Genomic DNA, 26,085 nt, shown 5'->3' on the forward strand with positions numbered 1-26,085 from the left:
GTGACTGTGCTCTCGCAACCAGTGTCCACATTTATGCTGTAAGGCTTCAGCACTTTGCATAAAGTCACCAGATCTGGGTCCAAACTTTGTTGGGGGTTGGGGGAAGGAGTAGATTTCAATACACTGGTGCCATTCAATGGATGTTAAATAACATAAAGCATCATGAAAGAGGGGCTTACATCCTGCAAAGAAACCTTGTGAACTAATTCTTTATCCCCTGGGATTTTGATCCCAGGACAATTAAGAGCTACAGAGTACCTTTTCCCCAAATATAAGGTGGCAGAAATAGCACTTTTTGAAAAATCAAATTATATTCTGTTTTCAGGTTTCAGCAGAAAACTTGTGGCAGTATTTCTCACTGTCTTTCTAGTAGATACACCTATTAGCATTATTTCTTCACAGATTTCAGTGGGCAAGTGCCTGAGAAGGTACTTTTCTCCACCTCACTGATGAATTTTGCAATAACTGAACTTTATAAGAATATAGAAAATCATGAGTCAATCTCCCAATGCACTTGAAAATAATTAGGTTTTCTATCACATCCCTTTATCTCCTTATCAGAGAAGGATTTTTAATCAGGCTTTCTATGAATGTGGCTAAATTATAGCGTAGAATCACTGAGAATATCTTAAATATTAAAGCAGCTACTGGCGTCTCTGGAGCCTTGACACAGGTGCCAGGATCTCCACATCAGTCCTGCTAACAGAACAACCCAACAGCCTCTTCTTATAAAGAAATGTGAGGTTTAGTCCTTATTTTATTCCATTTAATTAGAAAACAACTGAAAATCCTGTCTTGCATTTTCAACACATGTTTCCAATTAGTGCAGCCAAGCGGGACCCTGAGTTTGATAAAAGCACTGACGTGTACCTTTGGTGCCTGTACAATGTACTCTTTCATTTTACAAGGTGGCTGAAGTGCAGTTTTAAATATCTTTTTTTTTTTTTTTTTTAATGTTAACAAAAACCCAGGGGTATAAACTTAGAAAAAAAAAGTAAAGCGAGGCAAACCCAATTTTGTTTGAATTGCCTGCCTAGACTTTTAGAACCCTGTATGCAGAGGAAGCATATTTGGCAGACTCTACACTGGGCGTTTACGGGCTTGTGTGCAAAAAGCATTATGGCTCATGCGACTCGCGCTCAGAGGCCATTAGATGGGAGATCCGTCACGTCAGGAAATACCACTTACTGTACTGTAAATTTGCTTCATGTGACCGATCTGCTTAAAAGGCAGTGGAAATCCCATTCAAATAAATTGTTTCAGACCAAGCTATAACTGATAAGACTCTTGCCTTCAGCGCGACTCTTTCTGGGTAACTTTTGGAAGCTCGTGTGTCTTTAAGTAGGAAAGTAAAACTGGTGTCCAACAGCCTGGGAATTAGATGTGGAAAAGCCTAATTTAGGTCACTGCATCCCACCTCCTGCCAAAATAAAGGGAACTAGCAAGAGGGAAAAGTAAGATAAAACAAGTAAAAGACTTTATGACTCCTCCTCATGGTGTGTGTTCTGAGCTGTCCCAGGGACAGTGGAATGATTTTCCACTTTGGGTCATGGGAAAGCATGATGTCTTTTGTCCCAGAAGGTTGAGGCACATACTGTTATAGGGTCCTACATGAAGATTAACAACAGGCTTCTTTGTGCCGGATTTTATTGTCAGAACTACCATTCCATTTTTGACCCGTAATTGACAGACTAGAGAAATGTGCTCGTCGAGAACAATGAACTCCATCTCCTAGACTCATCACCAATTGCTCAGAAATATCCAAAACTGCCAAGATAAGAACACAAATCTGAATAGAATAAATCTAAATAAGTGGATCCCTTGTAACTAACTTAAACTTGAGAAAAAATAACTCAAACGAGAACACTTCAGATCTATTCTCTCAGTAAATTTCAAGTATATAAAACTTTATTATTAAGCATAGTCATAAGTTGTGTATTAAGTCTCTAGACCTATTTGTCTTATAAACTGAAAGTCTGTGCCCTTTGATCAATATCTTCCATTTCTTCCCACTCCCCAAGCCTATTATAACTATCATCATACTCTGTTACTATGAGTTTGGCTTTTTTTCTTTTTAGTTTCTACATATAAGTGAGATCATATGATATTTATCTTTCTGTGTCTGTGTTTCACCTAGTATAATCCCCTCCAGTTTCATCTATATTGTTTCAAATGGAAGGATTTCCTTCTTATTAAAAGCTGAATAATAGCCCACTATATGTGTATGTATGTGTGTGTGTATATATATATATATATATGTCAGTTCAGTTCATTCTCTCAGTTGTGTCTAACTCTTTGTGACCCCATGGACTGCCCATTTTATATATATATATATATATATATATATATATATATAAATTTTCTTTATTCATTCATTTTTTGATAGTTTATTTCTTTATTCATTTTTTGATAGTTTATTTCTTTATTCATTCATTTTTTGATAGTTTATTTCCATGTTTTGGCTACTGTGAATAATAATGCTGCAATGAACTAGTTTTCAACAAAGGTGCCAAGAACACATAATGGGGAAAAGATAGTCTCTTCAATAAATGATGTTGAAAAAAACCAGATTACCACATGCAAAAGAATGAAAGGGCTCTTATCTTACACCATATTCAAAAATCAACTCAAAATGGATTAAAGACTTAAATGTATGCCCTGAAACCATAAAACTTCTAGAAGAAAGCAGGAGGTAAGCTCCTTGATGTTGGACTTGGAAATGAATTTTTTGGAATTGACATCAAAGCACAGACAACAAAAGCAAAAATAAACAAGTGAGACTGTGTCAGACTAAGAGGTTTCTGCACAGGAAAGGGAGCCAGCAACAAAGTGAAAAGACCTGTGCAATGGGAGAAAATATTTGTAAGTCATATATTTGATAAGGAATTAATATCCAAAATATATAAGGAATTTCTACAACTCAGTAGCAAAAGCAACGAAAGCCGTATTTTAAAATGGGCAAAGGTCCTGAATGGATATTTTCCCAAAGAAGCAGTATGATGCCCACAGGTATACAAAGAGATGCTCCACCGCACTAGTGATCAGGGCAACGCAAATCAAAGCCATAATGAGATACTACTGCACACCTAGGTGTGTGAGGTGTTGGGATGACTATCACCAAAAAGTAAAAGATAGTAAGTATGGGTGAGGTTGTGGAAAAAGGGAAACTTTTGTGCACTGTTGGTGAGAATGTAAACTGGTTGAGCCATCATGGAAAACAGGACGAGGGTTCTTCAAAACATTATAAATACAACTACCATATGATCCACCAGTCCCACTTCTGTATGTATCCAAGGAAAATGAAATCACTCTCTTGAAGAGATATTCGCACTGGCGTGTTCATGTTAACTTTAAATATACAAAGTAAAAATCTGAGCTTTCACCATATGTGACTGTGTAGGCCCTCCCTGGTTATTGTTGATCATTTTAACCAACCATTTGGATCAGACTTCAGGTTTCTGCTCCTTCTGTGGGCCACCAATCATTCCTTTATCTCCCTAGAATGAGTTCCTTAAGCTGCTACCACCCCATCCTACTGCTTCATCCCCAAAAGGGGCATCAAACCTTTGATTCTCTGCAACACAGCAGAGACCAGGTTGTTACTTCAAATAAATCTTTATCAAGCTCCCCAGGGGATTCCATATTGGCAAATTCAGTAGTTATTCCATACTACAAATCTGATTACTTGAAAACTCAGCAGGTATGCAAGGAAGGCACACCGCACTGACTTAATTTAATTACCGAAGCCACCTATAGGGAGTCTCCAGTAGCATGCAGCCATGTTGCAAGAACCAACTTAATCAACACATTCTCTCCAGCACACATATAGGCACCTCCCTCAAAGCCCTCTAACCTGTCCTCCCTCCTGGGCCAAATTACCATGAGGCTCCAGAGGAAAAAGGAAGCCCTCATTTCATCATCCTAGAGTTGGCTTCCTAGCCCATCGCTGTATATCCCAGGATCTGTCTCTTTGTAGGATGACCATGTTAATTCTCCAAGGGAAGCTCCATGCTCTGCCCGAGCTAGTCTCAATCTATTAACTTCAGCAGGCAAATGGTTCAGTATCAGTCTATTTCTCCCAAACTGTTGCTGTTGAGTCAGTTCAGTTCAGTTCAGTTCAGTTGCTCAGTCGTGTCCAACTCTTTGCGACCCCATGAACCGCAGCACGCCAGGCCTCCCTGTCCATCACCAACTCCCGGACTTTACCCAAACTCATGTCCATTGAGTCGGTGATGCCATCGAACCATCTCATCCTCTGTCGTCCCCTTCTCCTCCTGCCCTCAATCTTGCCAAGCATCAGGATCTTTTCACATGAGTCAGCTCTTCTCATCCGGTGGCCAAAGTTTACTACACTTAAATATGGGGTGTCTGCAGCCCAGTCAGAAGTCTTTTATAAAATGTCAGATTCAGACATAGCCAACTTTCCTGCACACTTCAGATTCTCTGATATGAACATCCTGTATGGGAACCATAATGTAGAAACACATGCGTTTATGCACACAAACACACACCTACACACTCACATACCGGCCTAAGTGCTCTTAGAGGGGCTTCTTAACAACCAACAATGTGCTATTATAAAGCAGCGTAAATCTGTACAAAGGAGTTTTCTGCTCTCCTCCACCACAAAAAGTGGCTTCAGAGAAGAGGAAGTCTGTTAGATTATATTTGATTTATGTGACTAAATGGACCTTTAGGTTTAAAGTGTCTGAATCCAGGTTATTATTTCTCCCCCAAGAAGAACAGAGGGTATTTACTTTCTCTGTTTTTCAGAACTGAGAGGCATACTGGGTTGCTTTTCCCAGAATCAAAAATCTGTCTGCTCCAGCTATCTCTTCTTAGGATATAAAAAATGACTTGCAGCATCAAAGTGGCAGATTCCTTAGCTGCCGCCTTTTGGTGTCTAAGAACTTTGAAGTGCGGTCTCACGCAGGAAATCCCATTGCATCTGATTTGCTGAGGGTTTGTGGTTTACACACATCACTTCTCTATAATCTAGGCTTCCTTTATCTATTAGATAATAGTGATTCTTTGATTCCAAAAGGTTTTCATGCCATGCAATAAATTCTCACAATATCTTTTCTGAACTGTGAAATGATAGCTGTGTCTAGAAGAAAGACAGGAATATTTTTCTAACTGTAGACCTGTCATTAGGAGAAATGATAAAGAGACTTGGCATGTAGTTTCTTAGGGTGGCCTATAAGAAATTAAATCTGATTAATTGCCTTTTAAATAAACACTCTGCAATGAATCAGAGCCATCTCTCTCTTTTTTTTTAATTTCTGCTATATGGGACTAGCCCATTATATAAAAAGAAAGCTTTTCCTCCATCTCTCCCTCTTGATCTCTCATGAGCTCGTCATTGGGTCCCCACTGTTGTAACTGTCTCTGGCTTTCCCATGAATAAAATGTACCTCCTCAGGTCTCTTGTCCTGGGACATTTCTGAATGACAGAGTAGGTAATAAATTGACGCCAAAGATAGATGAGAGTTAATTTGTACTGGACTTTCCTTTGTCTTGTCACGTGATCTGCTTGACAGGCTTTCGCCGACCTAACCCAGAGTTACTGACATAAGATTTTAGTTGTTGTTTAGTTGCTAAGTCATGTCCAACTCTTTTGCAATCCCATGGACTGTAGCCTGCCAGGCTCCTCTGTCTATGGAATTTCCCAGGCAAGAATACTGGAGTGGGTTGCCATTTCCTTCTCCAGCGGATCTTCCCAACCCAGGGATCAAACCTGTGTCTCCTGAACTGGCAGATGGATTCTTTCCCACTGAGCCACCAGGAAAGTCCAAAGATTTTAGACTTTGCAGCCAATCAGTGGGGCTTTTCTTTTCATCATTTAGTGACCCTCGAGTGCACAGCATGGGCACGTCTGGGTTCCTTCCATGTGCAGTGAAGATGCTACCCAGAGGCAATATAGTGAATGCAGGTGCTTCAAACAATTTTTAAAATATGGTTGTGGACCCTTATTTCAATAAACTCTACATTGAATCTCAGTATGTAAAACAACAAAAGAAGAGTTGCTTGGTTGGAATAAGATCCTGGAGCTCTGCCCCCTCATCCTTTGGGAACAGATTTGCAAGCAATTGGTCCTATGATTGAGAGAACAGATTCAAGAGTCAAACAGTTGAGTTGAAACCCCAGTTCTGGATAACCCTTGGGAAATGGCTTCCTTCCTGAACTTGAGTTTTGTCCTTTCTGGAATGCAGCCAGTAGTCTTACATTTCAGGTGGATATGAGGATTAAATGAGATCATATAAAATAGTATTAAGCACAGTTCCTGATGCACAAGAATCACTCTATTAGAGGGGCAGGTTATTAATGTTAAAATGCCACTTCCTTTGTAACCAAAACTGTTACAGAGGAGGATGGGGCAGTATGAGCAGGAGGCAACAAAAGCTGGTGCTGGTGACTAACCCCTCCCCTGAGGATAGTGGAACAATCTTATAAACTGAGTTAAATCACTCTCCCGCTGTGACTGACAATGACTAATTCAGCAGAAGGGAGTTGGCCACCCTTATTGCAACGTTGATAGGACTTTGTGTACAGAAATTCAGGTCACCGATGAGCTTTAATCCCATAGCTCCTGCCACAGTTCTTATCTTAGAAGACATTTACTCATTTGCAGAAATTTCAACCTTTCACATAAGCTGAACAGAATTTCCTGGGCATTCCTAACAGACTTCCTGGAGTGAAATACACTCCGTTAATGGTGTATTGAGAGCGTGTTGGTGTATAAAATATTAGCGTGGAGAGAGACAGAGGATTTGAAAGATGATAAGTAATGGGAATATGAACTGGAACGCTCATGTTGAAAACAGAAAAATGGTCCCCTTGCACCACAATATTTGAATTCTTTCAGTTTTGCTCTGCTGACAGAATCGCGAAACACAATATTTCAAGTAAGTGTGTTAGAAAGGTATTGGCATTAAACTAATATCGAGCAACTTGAATAATTTCTTAGAAGTGACTGAAATACATTTCCTCACTTTTTCTTTCATTTGTTCATATTGCTCCAGATAGGATTGCACAAGCGATGATCTTGCAAGAAATAAGACCTCCACTGCAAGTGGTATGTGCCATTAAAATACAAAAGAAGAGGCTCAAGCCAACAAAACTGAAAAAAGCTCATATTTTTCTTCCCCTATTTTTAATTTGTCTAGACTCATTTCAACATGGTCTGATTTGCTGATCCCAAACCTGAATATGTCATCAAGACTTTGACAGGATACTGAGAAAGGACAAGAGCCCCCACTCATGTTGTAGCTATTTTAGGGCTATTTTTACTTCTCCAGCTCCTTATGACCACTGGGGCCTCTTAAAGCATATGAGAGGTCATGTGAATTTTGGCCCTAAGGATCTATCTCTTGTTGCAGAGTCCCTGATACCCCAATTCTCTAATCCATGGTTTTTTAGCCTTGGCTTTTGTCTGACTATCCCCCCACTTAGCGAAAAGGTAGATGCTTCTAGAAGCCTGTTGTGCCCACTCTCCACATCTTGCCTCCTGGGTCACTCAGATGTGCTCCTGAGACAGGTCCCAGGAGCAGAGACATTGTCATCATTTCCTCCTTCTCTAACTTATATCTGAAAGAGACAGAGGTGAGCCAGTACCTTCCGGAGTCCTCACTGCATGTCTGTGTCTCTGCCTGTGAAGAGCGTCAACAAGCTCAATGGAACTCATAATCTCCCTGCTGCCTTTAGCCACGTCTTTTTCCTACCTGGGTGTTTTCCAGATGGGAGAAAGGTACCAACCTTATCATGGTTATTATTGACTCTTCCATCTCCCTGACCAGATGTTGTTCCCCGTCCTAGCCCCTAGTCAATCAGCAGATTTTGTTGTTTCTTCTTCTGTAATGGCCAGACTCTAATGTTCTTAAATTTTCTTATAAGATGGTAACAATAACCCTGTATATGAGACAGCAAAAGAGACACTGATGTATAGAACAGTCTTTTGGACTCTGTGGGAGAGGGAGAGGGTGGGATGATTTGGGAGAATGGCATTGAAACATGTATAATATCATATATGAAACGAGTCACCAGCCCAGGTTCGATGCACGATACTGGATGCTTAGGGCTGGTGCACTGGGACGACCCAGAGGGATGGTACAGGGAGGGAGGAGGGAGGAGGGTTCAGGATGGGGAACACATGTATACCTGTGGTGGATTCATTTTGATATATGGCAAAACCAATACAATATTGTAAAGTTAAAAAAAAATTAAATTTAAAAAAATTTAAAAAAAAATAAAGGCATTGGAAAATAAAAAAAGTAAATAAATAAAATAATATATTGTAGAGAAAAAAAATTTTTCTTATAAGTCCTGTCATATGACTCCTCCTCCCTCCAGTGACATTTGTATCGTTCTCTGCTTTGTTACCCCTTCCCCTAAAGCACCCTATTTGACTGACACTGAGTATTCCATCTCATCACTTTCTTTCTTCACCTCCAATCGTCTGCAGTCTGCTCGTCCATTTGCCTTGGGTCTCCTTTCTCACTCTACTCTCTGAATTCTCTTCCCCTGCTATTGCTCTTTCAAGTCTTGAATTAGATCTCACTTCCTGAGGAACGTTTCCCTGCCACTCTACATCCTGATTAGACATTCCTCCTAAGTCCTTTCCTAACACGGTGTTTCCCGACCATAATATTTAGCATATTTTGTTGCAACTGTGTATTTGCCTCTTTCCCTCATGCTGTCATTTGTAAAGATAAAAAGCCAGTCTTTCTTTCTCACTGTTCTGTTCTTTGTACGTAGAACAAGTCTTCCCGAATGAATAAATGAATGAATGAGTATAGTGGAAACAAACTTAAGTATTCAAACAAGAAGTGTCAACATGCCAAATGTGTCTGAGAGAACAAGTGAGCTGAGAACCAAAAAAGTGACCTTCGGGCTCAGACGGAAAGAGCTTATAACCAAGACAAGAACACTTTCAGTGGGACAAGGGGGACAGAAGCCAGAGGAGAGTGGGTTGAAACTGGCTACGACATGAGCTCATGTAGACAGCGAACATAGACAAGTTTATTGGAAAATTGTGCCGTGATATGAAGACATTGTTGATGCAGGAGGGAGAGGGGACACTTGCAGGAAGAAACACATGAAAGATTGGAGAAACTGCTTATAAGGAAGTCAGAACTGTCCTTAGGGTCACACATAAGGTAGTCACAAAATAAGGGAAGCAGAGTTGGACTGAAGTCCGTAAGCACATTTTGAATCCCAAGTTCTAATACCATTTGCTAAGCTAAATGAGTTGAACTTCCAGAAAGCTCTCAGAAAGAGATTTTCAGTGTTGCTTAACTATGCTTTGTGCAGAAGTAAAAACTTTATTGGTAGACTTTGTTAGCCTGTGGTGATAGCAATATAAAGGGAAACAGCTGTAACTGAGATGCAGGCAATCCTTCGGTTCAGTTCAATCACTCAGTCATGTCTGACTCTGTGACCCCATGGACAGCAGCACACCAGGCTTCTCTGTCCATCACCAACTCCCAAATCTTGCTCGAACTCATGTCCATCGAGTTGGTGATGCCATCCAACCATCTCATTCTTTGTCATCCCCTTCTCCTCCTGCCTTCAATCTTTCCCAGCATCAGGGTCTTTTCTAATGAGTCAGTTCTTCGCATAGGGTGGCCAAAGTATTAGGGTTTCAGCTTCAGCATCAGTCCTTCCAATGAATATTCAGGACTGATTTCCTTTAGGATTGACTTGTTGGACCTCCTTGCAGTCCAAGGGACTCTCAAGAGTCTTCTCCAACACCACAGTTCAAAAGCATCAATTCTTCAGCACTCAGCTTTTTTTATAGTCCAACTCACATCCATACATGACTACTGGAAAAAACCATAGCTTTGACTAGACAGACCTTTGGGGCAAAGTAATGTCTCTGCTTTTTAATATGCTGTCTAGGTTATAGCTTTTCTTCCAAGGAGCAATCGTCTTTTAATTTCATGGCTGCAGTTACCATCTGCATTAATTTTGGAGCCCAAAGAAATAAAGTCTCTCATTGTTTCCTTTGTTTTCCCATCTATTTGCCATGAAGGGATGGAACCAGATGCCATGATCTTAGTTTTATGAATGTTGAGATTTAAGCCAACTTTTTCACTCTCATCTTTCACTTTTATTAAGAGGCTCTTTAGTTCTTCTTCACTTTCTGCCATAAGGGTGGTGTCATCTGCATATCTGAGGTTATTGATATATCTCTCAGCAATCTTGATTCCAGCTTGTATTTCATCCAGTCTGGCATTTTCATGATGTACTCTGCATATAAGTTAAATAAGCAGGGCAACAATATACAGCCTTGATGTATTCCTTTCCCTATTTGGAACCAGTCTGTTGTTCCATGTCCAGTTCTAACTTGCTTCTTGTCCTGCATACAGATTTCTCAGGAGGCAGGTAACGTGGTCTGGTATTCCCATCTCTAAGAATTTTCCACAGTTTGTTGTGATCCACACAGTCAAAGGCTTTAGAGTAATCAATAAAGCAGAAGTAGATTTTTTTTCTGGAATTCTCTTGCTTTTTTCTATGATCCAATGGATGTTGGCAAATTGATCTCTGACTCTCTGGGACCCTATGGACTGTAGCCCACCAGGCTCCTCTGTCTATGGAATTCTCTAGGCAAGAATAGTGGAATGGGCTGCCATGCCCTCCTCCAGGGGATCTTCTCGGCCCAGAGATTGAACAGACGTCTCCTGTGGCTCCTGCATTGCAGGTGGATTCTTTACCACTGAGCCCCTGGGGAAGCCCCTTGTAACATCCATATTTAATAAAGTACAAAGATTGCTTAATATTTAATAAAGTACAAGAATCTACCTGCAATGCAGAAGCCACAGGAGACGTGGGTTCAGTCACGTGTAGATCCCCTGGAGGAGGGCATGGCAGCCCACTCCACTATTCTTGCCTGGAGAATCCCATGGACAGAGGGGCCTGGTGGGATACAGTCCATAGGGTCGCAAAGAGTCAGACACGACTGAATGGGACTTAGAATGCACACACACAGAGATGTTACAAAGGTACAGATAGTTGTGCAGCAAATAACCGTGTATCACCACCTACTTAAGGAAGAACATCTCAGTAAATGCCGTGACCTGGTGCATCTTGAATTTAAATGACTTTTCTCCCAGTTGTTCAAGTCTCTATTCGAAGTACAATACATATTTTGGCATGAAAAAACAATATTTCCACTGTGGAAAGTCATAACCAACTTGTTGAAGTTTACACAGAAAATATTTTTGGTAAACAAATCCCAGTGCAAGGTTTCAGGAGGAAAGTATCAGGGTCATGATGACAAAAGCAATGGAGGAGCAGCAGATGCGGCCCAGGCCTTCCTCGCTGTCATCAATCATAAGCCTGTCCTGCCCTGGGCTTGCCAACCAGTAGGTCTTGGGCCCCTAGGGGGAGCAGAATTTATTGTAAAGGGCCTGTAAATCCATATGCACATTGAGTATAGTAGACTAAATAAATAATATGTCATATATGCACACACTGCTATTTTTTTTAATGTCTGTGGAGGAAATTTTGAATAAAATACAAGCTTGCTTTGTGAAATTAATAGCAGCCTTTGATCAATATGTGTTTTCTCAAACTACACATGTGAGAGTATAATGTATATAGCATGATACATTACATTTTGAGTCCTCATACTCAAAAAGGTTGGTCTCTTGCTACTGTTATTGCTAGAAAGCCTTTAGATGATGATTTACACAGGAAGCAAAAAGTGTTCTTTAATATTTTAAAAATTATTTACATTATAAAAATCTTTTCTTCAAAACGATAGTAGTATGTTTCAACACACAAACTTACTTTATTCCCTCTTTGCTTCTGCAGGCTGCTTTTGTGCTAAAGGCCTTCTTAGTCCACATTCAACACAGCAAACACGATCAAATCTTGTAAAAGTCTGACTGGAGTTTCTCTCCCTCCTTTGAGCACAGAGAGTACTTCTAGCAGAAGAAAAGTAGGATCAGAAATCCCAGCTTGTACTTCTCTGGTGGTCTAGTGGTTAAGAATCCACCTGCCAATGCAGGGGACACGGGTTTGATCCCTGGTCTGGGAAGATTCCACATGCTGTGGGGGCAATTAAGTCCATGTGCCACAGCTACTGAGTCTACGTGCTGCAACTGCTGAAGCCCACATACCCTAGAGCCTGTGCTCCGCGACTAGAGAAGCCTGGACACTGCAGCTAGAGAGTAACCTCCACTCACTGCAACTAGAAAATGCCCATGCATAGCAACCAGACCCAGTGTAGCCAGAAATAAACAACATTTTTAAAAATTAAAAAAGAAAAATCCCACCTTCCTTTTACTTGCCTTCTTTTGCCTGTCCTGGACCCCGCTGGGCTGCTTCTTTCAGACCTGGCTCATTTCTAATTTGCCCAGAAGGAGCTTCGTTTTATGTTTCATTCATACAGAGGAGCCCAGAGGCTTCTTGTGCACTTCCATCCAGTCAGGTGCTTGAATAAATGCACCTTTCATTGAGTGTTGATTTGTTTAGTTGTTATTTGTTTCAAATACATTTGTCCCTTCTCACCAACAAGAGAACAAGCTGCCCAAATATCTGAGCACACAATTCACATCGTGTGTTGAGGAATATTGACCGTGGAGGAAAAGTGGCAGGCACCCTTGTCTCGTGTTCTCTTTCTCATTAGCATCTAATTGAGTGGCAGAGATGTGCTTTCAATGGAGGCAAGTTTGATAAAAACTTCCCTGTGGTGCTTCCCAAGGTAAGATAGCGCCCAGGGCGGCACAGTGACCCAGCATCATTACTCTGAATCCTATAATGAAAAATTGATTTCTTTAACAAGGTTCTCTCAACCCTCTGATCATACAAGAAAAACCTTAAGTTAGTGTTGGCAAGCATTTGACTTTCCTTATGGTGTTCCCTGCCCTCTCTCTGTCTTTCTTTTCTTTCTCTTTCTTCTTTTATTTTTGAAACTGAGAGAGTATCTAGGCCTCACATTCAGAGTTTTAAGCACAAATTAACAATAGGTATGTAATTTTTAAAGCATTGTTTTATATTCATTGTTGATATATTTTCTAGCTACTTCCTATTGAAGGCACATAATATATTCTTTATCCATTTAGAGTAGTGATATAATCTTATACAATAGTAGGAAAGTGAGTCAATTAAAGAAAAGTATTATATAGATATTAGAGGTTTCATGGTACAGCAAAAACCATGTGTTTTTTCAAGAACAAAGTTTGTGTGATCCTCTCCTGTCACAAAGCAAATAGACTACAAAGAGACACAAAATACTAACCTGTGAGCACAAAGTAGTTTATCAAGGTGGAAAAGCCATTCATCACTCAGCATCCTTAATAAGAGGACCCAGCATAGGTCAACGTTATGGCCATAAGGTGGTGAATTCTGGCTTGACCCTTTCTGCACACCAGCAGACACCATTACCCCTCGCTTTGCCCCAGTATCTTTGAAAGTAAAGAATGAGAAAAGCAGTTTAAATTCCATCATAGTTTTAACCTGGCAGTGTATCATTTTTCCCATGCCACAGAGTCACAGGCTCCATTAATATGAGGGGTTAAAGATTACGTTCTGAGTAGCTGGGAGAATAGTTCTCAAGTGCATTACTCAGCTCAGGGCAGACGTCACATAGGGAACTGGCTATCGTTTTCAAGAAAGTGGGTGTAAAACTTGCTGTTCCTTTCTATTTGTCTGTGAGATAATTCTGGCTCTCCCTTCCCCTCCAGGATATGGCTGCCAAAATGAATTAATCCCATACCTACCTCATTCATGATGATCTCCACAACAGGAGAAGTAAATGTTTCTTACTGCTAACTGGAAACATTTCCCCCAAATGACTGCAGATAGCCGGGGTGCCTGCTCCTTTGATGGATAATTGCAGCAACACTTTTTTTCAGCAGAGTGGAGACAGCATCACAGTGGGATCAAATGGGTTGGAGTCACTCACTCTGACGTACCAACCCTGGCTGTCCTGCTGCCGAACTATCTTTGCCAGCCAGCCACTTAACCTCTTTTTGGAAGGCCGCTTCCTGCAGAATGAGACCTGCTCACATGGCTTCTTGTCTGACCACAGATAAGGCAGATACTGTCCAGAGGCGGTACCCACAGCTTAATCCACTGTGCAAAAGTGCTTTCCAGAAGTTTGTACTTTTTAAGTGATTTCTTAGGTCAGTTAACTTCAAATACTCCCCACCAACATCCAAGACTCCTACCAGACAGAAAGACCTTGCTTGTACTGAAGAGCATTTCTTTGCGTGATTGTGGGCTCATTAACCAAGAAGTGTGGTATAGAAGGAGTGGACTTGCTATTTTTTCTGTCTCTACGTTGGTGCGTACGTCACTAAGTCACTCAGTTGTGTCCAGTTCTTTGTGATCCTATGGACTGTAGCCCACCAGGCTCCACTGTCCATGGGGATTCTCCAGGTAAGAATACTGAAGTGGGTTGCCTTGTCCTCCTCCGAGGATCCGCTCAACTCGGGGCCTGAACCCTTGTCTTTTACATGGCCTTCCTGCATCAGCAAGCAGGTTCTTTACCGTTAGCGCCACCAGGGAGGCCCCTATGTTGGTGGGTATCATCTAAATGGAAAAGTTTTCAGTTATTTTGTTGTTTGTTGTGTTTTTTCCCTTTGTTTTTGTTTGTGCTTTGAAACTGAATTTCCTGATATCTGCAGAAAACTTGAGGAATATGCTTTACTTCCTAGAGAAATAGTTTTTATAAAGCAGAGATATCATTTGTGATTCGTGGAACAAACATGCTTTACCTTTAAGAATCACCTGGAATGTTGAGAAGATGTACTTATATGTCTACTTAGCCTGAGAACAGATAGTCAAACTTTATTGTGGAAATATTCACACATAAAGATGACACCGTTACCTTTTGCCTCAGCTATTACCAAAGAATTGGATTGAGTTGGAACAGATATTTGCTGGGCAATAAAGAACACGTAGAGAACAGATTTTTATTTAAACACTGGCAAGCTCAAGGTGGTATCTTGTGTGGACAAATTAGCTTGTGTGCTTGAGCCAAATAGCAGAGAGCAAGAGATACCTAGTTTTTCAGAACCCTGTCCCATAGGTTGATAACCCTGCTAGTTATTTCCTACATGATACTCTGGTAGACTGAAAAAGCAAATTGATTTCCAAAACTTAACCTATGTTTCCATAAAAGCACAACATACATGGAATGTTTTAGTCACACCAGATGCTTTGGTTTCTCATTTTTAATATGGAACTAACTGGATTAAATTTAAATCTCTTAGGTATAAAGTAAAACATACATTTAATGCATTTCTACAACTTTTGTGACTATAGAACGTGACAAATGGTGGTAAACTAATTTGTGAACGTAACCTTGATACCGAGGGTTCAAAGGAAAAGGTTGTGACAGACGAGACTGATGAGAAATTGTGTGTGTGGAAGAGTTGGTGAAATGAAATAAAAGAGACCTCAGAAACATTTTTTGTACCTCATTTGGCCCAATCTGTTGACCACTTTGGCCTTTCATCTGTCTCATTAGAAATAATTTTCAACAAAGATATCCATTAGGCAAATTACAAATGGTGTGTTAATGTGTTTGATGAGGTTTTTCATTTTTCTTTCTTTGAAGCTTTGAAGACAACTTCTGGTGATTATTATAATTGAAGTCCACTTGCACACTGGATTCTCTTTATTTCTCATTAACCACGATTTGGGGCTGAATTTCCACCATGGGGAAGTAGCATTGGTGCTAATCCCAACTTGGCAGAATTATTGGGTTCCACCCCGTAGTCACCAAAACATGTGGGTTTAGTCAGAACACCAATTCATCCCTTCCTAATATCAAGTCTCTTCTCCATCCTTCAATAACCCATTCATAGATAAGAGGGAGAGGGAGAGACGTGTGAGTACACTCATTGAATAATAGGAGTCAGCCCTCTGAGATGTCAAAAGAGATCTGAGATACTCATTTTTTGAGTCCCCTGGAATATTTTAAAAAAGAAGAAGTGCCAGACAGGAAAGCAAAAACTGTATTACAATTTAAGTACTTAAAATCATGCTTTAAACACCTAAAAAATAAACTAACCTTTTTGGAATGCAGATCAAATGGCCACATTTGAGGCCCTTTGTGAATATAAGGCCCTGGATAGATGGCACTTCTGAAGATCTCTATTTCCCAGCCATCGTGACTCCTGCTCAGATCTGTATGGAAGTTCCAAGATCTTTTAGCCTCATTTGATAGATAAGAAAACTGAGGTCAAAGACTGTAAATTATGTGCTTTGCAGCCTGGCTGATTAGTTGATGATAAAGCATATCTCAGTGTCCTCTGTATGTAGACAGAAGGCAGGAGAGGAAGTCTTGTGTGGGTGGGATGACTACTGTCAATTGGTCAGGTGATGCATATTGAGAGCGTTATTGCAGGGAAATAAAAATATTGGTCAAAGGCACCATAAAATGGACTGCTGCTGCTGCTAAGTCACTTCAGTCGTGTCCGACTCTGTGCAACCCCATAGACGGCAGCCCACCAGGCTCCCCCGTCCCTGGGATTCTCCAGGCAAGAACACTGGAGTGGGTTGCCATTTCCTTCTCCAAATGAAAGTGAAAAGTGAAAGTGAAGTCACTCAGTCGTGTCTGACTCTTATCGACCCTATGGACTGCAGCCTACCAGGCTCCTCCACCCATGGGATTTTCCAGGCAAGAGTACTGGAGTGGGGTGCCATTGCCTTCTCCTAAAATGGACTGAGTCATGGCCAGATGTGGTTAATCAAGACCCTAGATAGAAATTTCCACACAATTTCGCTGAGTGTTGCAGTTATAACGCTACTCCATAACGTGAACCCAGAAATTCCTTATTTCTAATATTCTTACTCTGTTTTTGGTCCTCTGGTTGGGAATCCATGTGAGATCCCCATGGGGAGCATTCAGGCATGCTAAGTCCCATAGAAGAGGTGACGGCTTTTTCCAGTGAGTGTCTAAGCTAGGAAGCAGGGATGTGAGGAGTTGATTTTGACTCAGTCTTTTGTGAGACACTCTCTTCTCTGAGTCATGCGTTAATAATTTGGATCTCAGAAATGATTTTATTTATTTAGGGGAATTTTACTTTTCTAGACAGCCAAAATAATTCCTCCCTTTTAGATATCAGAAGCAGGCATTGGAAAAGCTGCTTTCTGTGTCTCTCTCATATTGTTGGGATTCTAGGCTCCTTGGTAACTTGGCCAGCCATGTTGAAGCAAATGTTAGGCAAGCACTATTGGCTCTATCTCCTCAGAGATCATTTCCAGCTGTTAGCACAACACAAAATATAAGATCTTCTAAGCCAAGAAAGCTGGAAATTTTTATTGACTCCCCCATACAAAGTTGGATGCAGTGATTCAAAGGAAATGACAATCCCCTGTGTTTTGAGGGTGACAGGATACAGGTATAATACAAGTTAAACTGTAATTTGCCTTGTAGGCAAATTAATTATATGTATCAAAACCCTCAAATGCATATATTTTCCAATTCAAAATGGCAGACTGAACACATGCATTGAGCTCCCATTTCTTCAAAGACCTCATTGGATTCGTGGTGGTGGTAGTCAGTCTCTCAGTCGTGTTTTGACTCTCTGAAGTCCCATGGGCTATACAGTTCACCAGGATCCTCTGTCCATGGAATCTTCCAGGCAAGAATACTGGAGTGGGTTGCCATTTCTTCCTCCAAGGGATCTTCCTGACCCAGAGATCAAACCCCGCATCTCTTGTGTCTTCTGCATTGGCACGCAGATTCTTTACCACTAGTGCCACCTGGAAAGCCTCCTCATTGGATTAAAATTATGGAAATATAGAATAGAATATACCTTTTATATCTGTATCTCTGAAAGTTCAATCAGGAAAATTTAGCCACGTAGTTCAATAGAGGGAACTCAACATGGGGAAATATTTATGAAGGTGTCAGAACATGTTAAAAAAGGAAAAGATAAATTAACAACATTGGGTGCTACTACCCCTCTAGGGCTTAGAAGGACCAAAGAAGAAGGTATTGCCACCTGGAGTCCAGGAGTCAGTACTCGGTGGCAGGAGCTGGAACTATGAGGACAGGAGCTGCCTGGAATCAAGAGATATTGGACACCATGGAAAAATGCAACCACTTTTAGAGATGTTGCCCAAGGCAGAAAGAGAAGAGAGAAATATCCTGCCTCCTCCCTTCTTCCCTTTCTCCAATATTCTATCCATTTCCCTCAGGCTTAACCTAGGTCGAAGCCAGTTGGCATGGACATGTCATTTGCTAGAGTCACTTCCCTGTGAGGGAGACAAGAGCCGAGGAACGGTGAGTAACAGCCGAAAGCAAAGCAAAAAGGCAGCTGCCTGGCACAACAGACAGGAGAGTATGTGTGTGTGTGAGTATTGCTAAAGGGTGAGATATTTAATAACTTCTGGACTACAAAATATAGAATGGGAGCCATTAGAAGAAAAGGGCAGAGAAATCGTTAGCCTGGAATAGATTCTGTCAGCTCTGTATGCAGAGGAAGAAATCTAATCTGCCCTGTGGAACCCCAGATGCCTCAGTGCAGAGTCAGCAACATATCAGAGGGAGAGTGAAAAATGGAGCTAAAAAGAGAGATTACTTAAAGGTCTGAATATGTTCTGAATTCTTCCAGTCGGCACCACATCCCCAACATGTACGCCATGAGCAGGCAGCCAACATTTTACCCCCAGGCAAAACTTGTTGACTCTTTAAAGAAATTGAACAAACCAGGAAAAGATAGCGTTTCTAAATGTGTTGGTGCCCCAGAGGGGAAGCCATTATCATTGAGGCATTTTGGAGGCGCTCAGCCTGACAGCCAACTCTTCGATCAGAGTTCACCAGCCAACACTGCCTGACCCATCCTAGGAGGAAGTCTCAGAAGGGAAGAGACCCACTAGGAAAACAGTCTTGTTCACACAAAAGCAGAAACATCTCTTCCATCTACCCAAGCCTCCTTTTTTAATAACTGAAGAAGTCACTAGAATGTGAGGAGAGCTAGCAATAGAAAAGGAGAAATACCAATTTCTAAAAAACAGAAAAGCACCCTTAGAGTAAAAAAAAATAACTTATGGAACAAAAAAGAACTGTAAAAATCATCCTTTATGGTCTCAAAAAGATGCAAGGAAGTATTACACCTATAAAACAAGAAATAGGACAAGGAGGGAACAAGAAATGGGAATTGAAATGTAATTGCCAAAATAAAAAATTTAGGAGAGACCCTAGAAATATAAAAATCAAAGAAATCTTCTAAAATGTTAAGCAAAAGAGGAACAATAAGAGGAACAAGTTGAGAGGACCTATATTCAACTAATAGACACCTCAGAGAGAGAGAGGAGGGCAAAGAAGTGTTGAATTCTTCAAGCGAATGATAAAAAGATATGTTCTAGAGCCAAAAGACAGAATCTTTGGTATGAAATGGTTCACTGTAGGTTTATTGTTTACTCTAGGTGGAAAGTAATTTTCCACCTAGAATTCTCTGTAACTGTAATCTCAAAGATAAAAGCCCTATATATGTTTAGGTCTAAATGTCATCTTCTGCAAAGCTTCTTGAGAGTGCTTCAGCAGAACAGATCAGGAACCTAGGAACTGAGGAACAGTAGATCTGATCCAAAAAAAAGAGTAAAGGCATGTCCCAGGTTGCCACAGGTCTAGGGCAGCAAGACCATAGACCAGGGATACGCTTCTGGGACGATCCATGGCTTGTGCAATAGCAAATATGGATTAGAGTGTGGAAAAACTGAAGGACAATTAACAAAAGGCATGGGGTGGGTAGTAATTGAAATTCCAGAGGAAAAAGTTATACTTGATCAAAATAGGAAGCAACCTAAATACTGTGATTTTAAGGACTCCATGGACCTTCTTGCTAAGAACAGTATTCTTTGGGTGGCCCAGATTCTTATACAGCAGCCCATAGAGGAGGCTCTGGAAGCTTAGTCTATCACTTGACATGGCATAGATCTGTTTTTGGCACTAAATCTTGATAGCTCAGTTGGTAAAGAATCCACCTGCAATGCAGGAGACCCTGATTCAATTCCTGGGTTGGGAAGATCCCCTGGAGAAGGGACAGGCTACCCACTCCAGTATTCTTGGGCTTTCCTTGTGGCTTAGCTGGGAAATAATCTGCCTGCAATGTGGGAGACCTGGGTTCGATCCGTGGGTTGGGAAGATACCCTGGAGAAGGAAACAGCTACCCACTCCAGTATTCTGGCCTGGAGAATTCTATGGACTGTATAGTCCATGGGGTCGCAAAGAGTCGGACACGACTGAGCAACTTTCACTTTCATGACTCCAGCAAATCTGTTTGTTGATTTCTGTTTCAAGAAATTACCTAAGGGCATAAAATGGCAGGTTTAGTTTCTCTGTGATTCCAGGAGAGAACAGAATAATAACTACCTGGATTGTTTATATGTCAAAGTAAAGCTAACAAAAGATGTAACAAAATTGTTCTGAGAGGAAAGATGGACTAAGAAATAGGATACTAATAATCTCATCTTTAAATGGGGGTCATGTATCAAGAAATACTCTCAAAATAGTAGAAAGAAACTGGAATGTAGTTATATTATCTAAAATTATAAGAGTAATCAGAACTAAAAGTAATGTTTAGTTTTGTAGAACTAAAAGTAATAATATAACAAACACTGAAAGAAGGGGGTAAGAGGGGGTGATAAAAATAAGTAAATCCCTGTCTTTATCTCAAGGAGTCATTGCCTATTGTCAAAAGGAGTTAAATAGAAGAATATTCATGTTATCAATCTCTTTAATACACAAAGTGTGGTCTATGAATCAAGTCTTGACATCACCTGTTAGAAAAGCCAAACCTCAGCTCCCGTAACCCCTGCAGAACTACTGAAGTGAAATCTGCATTTTAACAAGATCCATCAATGTTTCATACATGCATTAGAGTTTGAATAGCACTCTTTCTTAACGGTGATTCTCACATTTAGGTATGCGTTTTTATAGAATCAACTTGGGAGATTAAAAAAATATATTATTTTAAAAAGGGCAAAGCCCAGACCCCACCTTAGGAAATTACATTTTAAATGGTCTGGGATAGAGTCCAGAAATATATATATATATATATATATATATTTTTTTTTAACAGTTTCAGAAGTGACCGCAATGTGTAGTCATGGTTGAGAATTAGTGATCTAGAATAACTGTGGTAAGTGACCAAGAGAATAGAAACATAAACAATTTAGAAAATTTGCTTCTGGATCTATCTAGTCAATGGGAAAGCATGAGAAAGAAGACGATTATTTGGATTGTAATAAGTTTTGAAATGTTTGCTCTGTACCTTGTGAATGTATTACTTTGAAATGTAGGTAAATTTTTTATGCATATACCCTTTGACTCAACAATCCTACTTCTAGGCTTTTTCTTAACAAGGTAATTCACCAATGATACAAATATTTATGTTCAGAGAAGTTCATTATAATGTTCATAACTTTAAGACTTATAATCTATAAATACTGCACACCCATGTTTATGATAGCTTAGAGACAAAAACAACCCAAATGTCCATCAATGGATAAACACAGTGTGATACACACATGTGATGGAATATAATTCAGCATTATGAAGGAAGGAAACCCCTTCATGTGTTGTACCATGAATGAACATTGAAGACATTAAGCTAAGTGAAATAAGCTGTTCACAGAAAGACAAATAGTGTATGATTCCATTTATATGAAAGTGAAAATTAGTCACTCAGTGGTGTCCTACTCTTTGCAGCCCCAAGGACTAGAGCCCACCGGGCTCCTCTGTCCGTGGGATTTTCCAGGCAAGAATACTGAAGTGGGTTGCCATTTCCTACTCCATGGGATCTTCATGACCCAGGCATTGAACCCTGGTCTCCTGCATTGCAGGCAGATTCTTTATCATCTCAGCCATGATTTATGTAAATAGTCAAATTCATAGAGACAGGGAGTGGTATTTACCAAGGACTTGGGGGGAAGAGCTGATGCTTCATGGATGTGGAATTTTAGTTCTATAAGATGAAAAAGTCCTGGAAATCTGTTTTGAAACAATATAAGTAAATCATACACTTAAAATGGTTAAAATTACTAATTTTATGTTATGTGTTTTTCATCACAATAAAATGTATGTATTTTGGTAAACAACTGTGTGTTTGAGTATTAAAAATTAAAGAGTAATCAGCAAAATAGTTGTAATGCCTAGCACAACTACAATTAAGACCTCATTTCTTACCTTTCTAGATCCTCTAATATTTGTAGAGCAAGCACAAAATATTGTTACAATTATGAGGAACAAAGAAGCTCTTTTGACTTTGAAAATATAAAACGAAACTTCCACTGGGGCTTCCTATGAGTGAATGACTCATGTACTACAACCCCTTTTTTGCCAAGGAGTCTATTCCATTCTCCTGAGAAAGTCAAGGCTTCAATGCCCTGTAGCAGATCTTTAAGTAGTGTCTGGATCTTCTGAGACTTCTGCATTTCTGTCTAGTCTTGGGAAGAAGAAGCAGAAGCTAGGTAGCCCTCTTTCACGTAAAGTAGAAAAACTCATAATCTTCAAAGAACAAAGTGTGTTGTGTAAACTCCTTTAACTTCAAAGAGCCACGAAGCAGAGGGAGTGTGGAAAATAAGAGGTGGGGAGGCTGGTGGGGACATTAATTGCTTTGGACGAAATGGCCCAGCCCAAGTGTCAGTTGACACTTTTAGCTTTGTGTTGCAACTGTTTTATCTTGACCCTGCCTGTGTACCCCAAGTCACAGTAATAAGTGGGTCATTACATCACCATTATTTCACTACTATCTGTGTATTTGCCCTTGGGCACTTGAGGCTGCGGTCCTTTGCTATGTAAGCTATATTGTGCTAAAAAGGGATTGTTTACCATTTTTATTTTATTTTAAAAGTTTGGCCAGATGAAGTGTCTATGAAAATATAAGAAAGAGTTAAAGATTTAAAGAAAGTTAAAGAGTTCAAGATTATTAAAACCAAATGTTCAGAAAAGGAGTTTCTCTGTGAATGTCAAAGTCTCTCCATGGCTCGTTATGTAATGCTTTTATATTCTATCAGATATTCAAGGTCATCAATATGACTATGTATATCTCAGTCAGCAAAATCCATGGAATATACCTGTGTAGGGCTTCTTTTGTGATGTTTTTAAGCATTCTAATAAAAATGGCTCCAGATGCCAACACTGAGTGCTTTTTAACCTCATAAAAATCAGATGGTATTGCAATAATCTTGGTAACCAAGAGTTTAAAAAATTTGAGAAACGTATCATAGAATGAATATAGCCGTTAGATATATTTTCATCAAAGAATTTAACAAATCTTATCTTCAATCTAATGTTAGAATTGTTTTAACTTATTTCTATTCTTGTTATTAGGCCTGAATATACAACTTTGGCTTGTCATTGTCATCTCACTTTTATTTTTAAAGAATAATTCTGAAATATCACACTTCTGATTCTTTTCCTTCCTATTATCCATTACTTAGTTTAGAATATATCTGACATCTTTTGAAGAAGTTGAATAGAGTTGCTGAAGATAAAATGATTCAAATAATTCAGTAATGATTTTTGCAGTATAAGTGACCCAAGTTTTTATATACTTACATAATCTTTCATGGTATTGGTTGTTGATATTTTAGTCATGGATAAAGACAGAAAGTGGGGATAAAAGTAAATGAGAGAAAACAGAAGCAAAGAAAGGATAGAAATGAGAGGGGAAAGCAAAATAAGGGAAGAAGGCAAGCAATGAGAACTGACTTTTCAGATATGAATTTTTTCTAATATTGGTGATAGTCCAGAGCAATCAGTTGAATTTTCACACCAAACCCGATTTGAACATAGATTCATATCTTTAGAATAAAAGGAAAACACATATAAAAATAGCCCCAGGTTGTTTTATTAAATCTGAGAAGTTTTTTTAATCTTAGAGGTAAAATGTTGCTACAGTTTTTCAAAACATTATAATTTTTAAATAATGTCGTGCAAAGGAAAATAAACACATTTTCTTATTGCCTCCGGATAATTTGAATAGCAAGCCACACAAAAATTTTTTGTGGATTTGTGCTGACTTAGAAAACAGTCTCAATATCTGGAACTTAAAAAAATTGTGCTAAGCTTGCAAGTCCTTAGCAGATCAAGAATAAGAACTGTCTTAGGACGTTTGTTGGTTTTTCTTTAGTTTATATGTAGCCAGCTGGTTTCTGACCTCTCTGTGTAAATATCCAGCTTTTCACATAATCAGACTCCATATTACCTTGTTATGACATCATTCTGGGCAGACTTTGATCCCTTGCTGACTTTTCCAAACTGTACACAGAGACTTAAATAACAATAAGAGGATTGCTACTTATCCACTAAATACCAGCTAGTGTTATTTTTAAAAAATGCACATATGTATATACATACATTTTGAAAAGTATATCCTATCTGATACTAAGTTATTACATTTTTGAAAATGTATGTCTCTAGTGAAATATACATTTAAATTCCCTCTTGCTGCAATTGTAACTATCTTTGTTCATCTGATATTTTTAAAGCAGGTGAATTGAAAAGTAGGATTCAGAAACCCTGTCACTTGTTATTTTTCCATGTGGATAGATGAAAGTAAAGGTTAAGCTGTATTCTTTGGTGATCTGGGAGCCAGGATATAAAACACAATGATCTTGTAAATTATTAAAAAATGGCTTATTTAGTGTCTGATCAAGATAAATGACACAAGGCAGCTGTAAAAAGAATTCCCACTAGCCATTGACCCAGAAACAGTAGTGTCATTTTTCATTTTTAGAGAAATATCAAAATCAATTTAAAGTAACACCAAATCTTTAGTTATAATTAAATGTCCTACATTCTGCTTCACAGGATATTATTTTAATTAATGTTTTTTTTTTTTAAGTTAAAAATACATTAAAACATTCTAATTTCCGCAGAACTTGGATGACTTTAAATCTTTATCATCTTTCTCTGGGCGTACTCTATCCCCAATACCCAGAACAGTGCCAGGTACATACAAAGTGTTCAATAAATATTGTTGAACGAATGAATATGAGTATTGTAATATATTAACTCATGTGGAAACTTGGATACAAAAAGTGTTGTCACACACACCCAAAAGGCAAATGTACAGAATTAATAGACAGATAATAATAATGAATGTTTATCAGCCACTTTTAATGTACCAGGCGTGATGCTAGGGCTCTATCTGCCTTCTCTTAAATAATGATCAAAATAACCTGATCTAAAGTGGTGGTTGGCTATCTCACATGGAAAATTGTGGCTTAGAAATAGTAATCATGTGTTCAAGGTTGCAAGGCTAATAAATAGAGTCTCAGTTAAAATTCACACCATCCTGGCTCTAGAGCATACATATTTTTAGAAAGTAGGTACCACTCTACAACCCACTGTGGTTTCATGGTGACTTCATGTTCTCTAGGATCATAGACTATAGCCACAAAGAAAAGCAAAACTACATTTAGTGCTTCTACAAGAATTAAGGCTCTTGTGAAGTATTACATTTTCTATCAACTGATTAAATGTTTCCCTTATTATAGTATATAGAAAATTTAAAATCGATCGGTTACACTGTGCTTTTTCTGCTCAGTACATAGGAATTTATCCTGTAAGTCCATTTGCACAAATGGGACAAGAAGCAGGCGTGAGGATTTAATGGTTGCATTTTTTTTTCCTAATGGCACAAAATTGGCAATAGCTTCAGTGCAACTTAGTAGAGGTCTGGTTAAGCAAATTAGGAATGTGTACTGGATGGCTACACAGTCATTACAAAGATTGACAAGGGCTTTCCTGGAGGCTCAGTGATAAAGAATCCACCTGCCAGTGCAGGGGACATGGGTTTGATCCCTGATCCAGGAAGATCCCACATGCCTCGGAGCGACTAAGCCCATGTGCCCAAACTACTGAAGCCCACAAACCCTAAAGCCCATGTTGCCCAACAAGAGAAGCCACCACAGTGAGAAGCCCAAACTTCGCAGCTCGAGAGTAGCCACAGCTCACTGCAACTAGAGTCCATGCAGCAACAAAGACCCAGCACAGCCAAAAATAGATTTAAAAAAATTATTTTTTAGAAAACGATTGACATGTGAAATTCCAAATTTAAAAAAGAAAATAGCAAACTGCACAAGTCTGGGTACCACAGACTTGGGATCAAGTGA

At 39.5% G+C, this 26,085-nt stretch overlaps 1 protein-coding gene across 2 annotated transcripts in view; it reads left to right on the plus strand.

Annotated features, from left to right (window-relative positions):
• The window catches only part of XRCC4 (X-ray repair cross complementing 4), a 381,115-nt gene that overhangs the window by 308,058 nt on the left and 46,972 nt on the right, over nt 1–26,085 (plus strand). The window contains exon 8 of one of the 2 annotated variants that reach the window (XM_024994578.2): nt 13,689–15,417. The exons of the other annotated variant lie outside the window; for it this stretch is intronic. Within the exon in view, the coding sequence (XP_024850346.1) occupies nt 13,689–13,707 (19 nt within the window). The 3' untranslated portion in view covers nt 13,708–15,417. Of the gene's footprint in view, nt 1–13,688; nt 15,418–26,085 lie in introns of those variants that run through there. 2 annotated transcript variants of the gene reach the window in all.

The sequence above is a fragment of the Bos taurus genome, chromosome 7 (genome assembly GCF_002263795.3).
Source record: "Bos taurus isolate L1 Dominette 01449 registration number 42190680 breed Hereford chromosome 7, ARS-UCD2.0, whole genome shotgun sequence".
In the NCBI taxonomy this organism is placed as follows: domain Eukaryota; kingdom Metazoa; phylum Chordata; class Mammalia; order Artiodactyla; family Bovidae; genus Bos; species Bos taurus.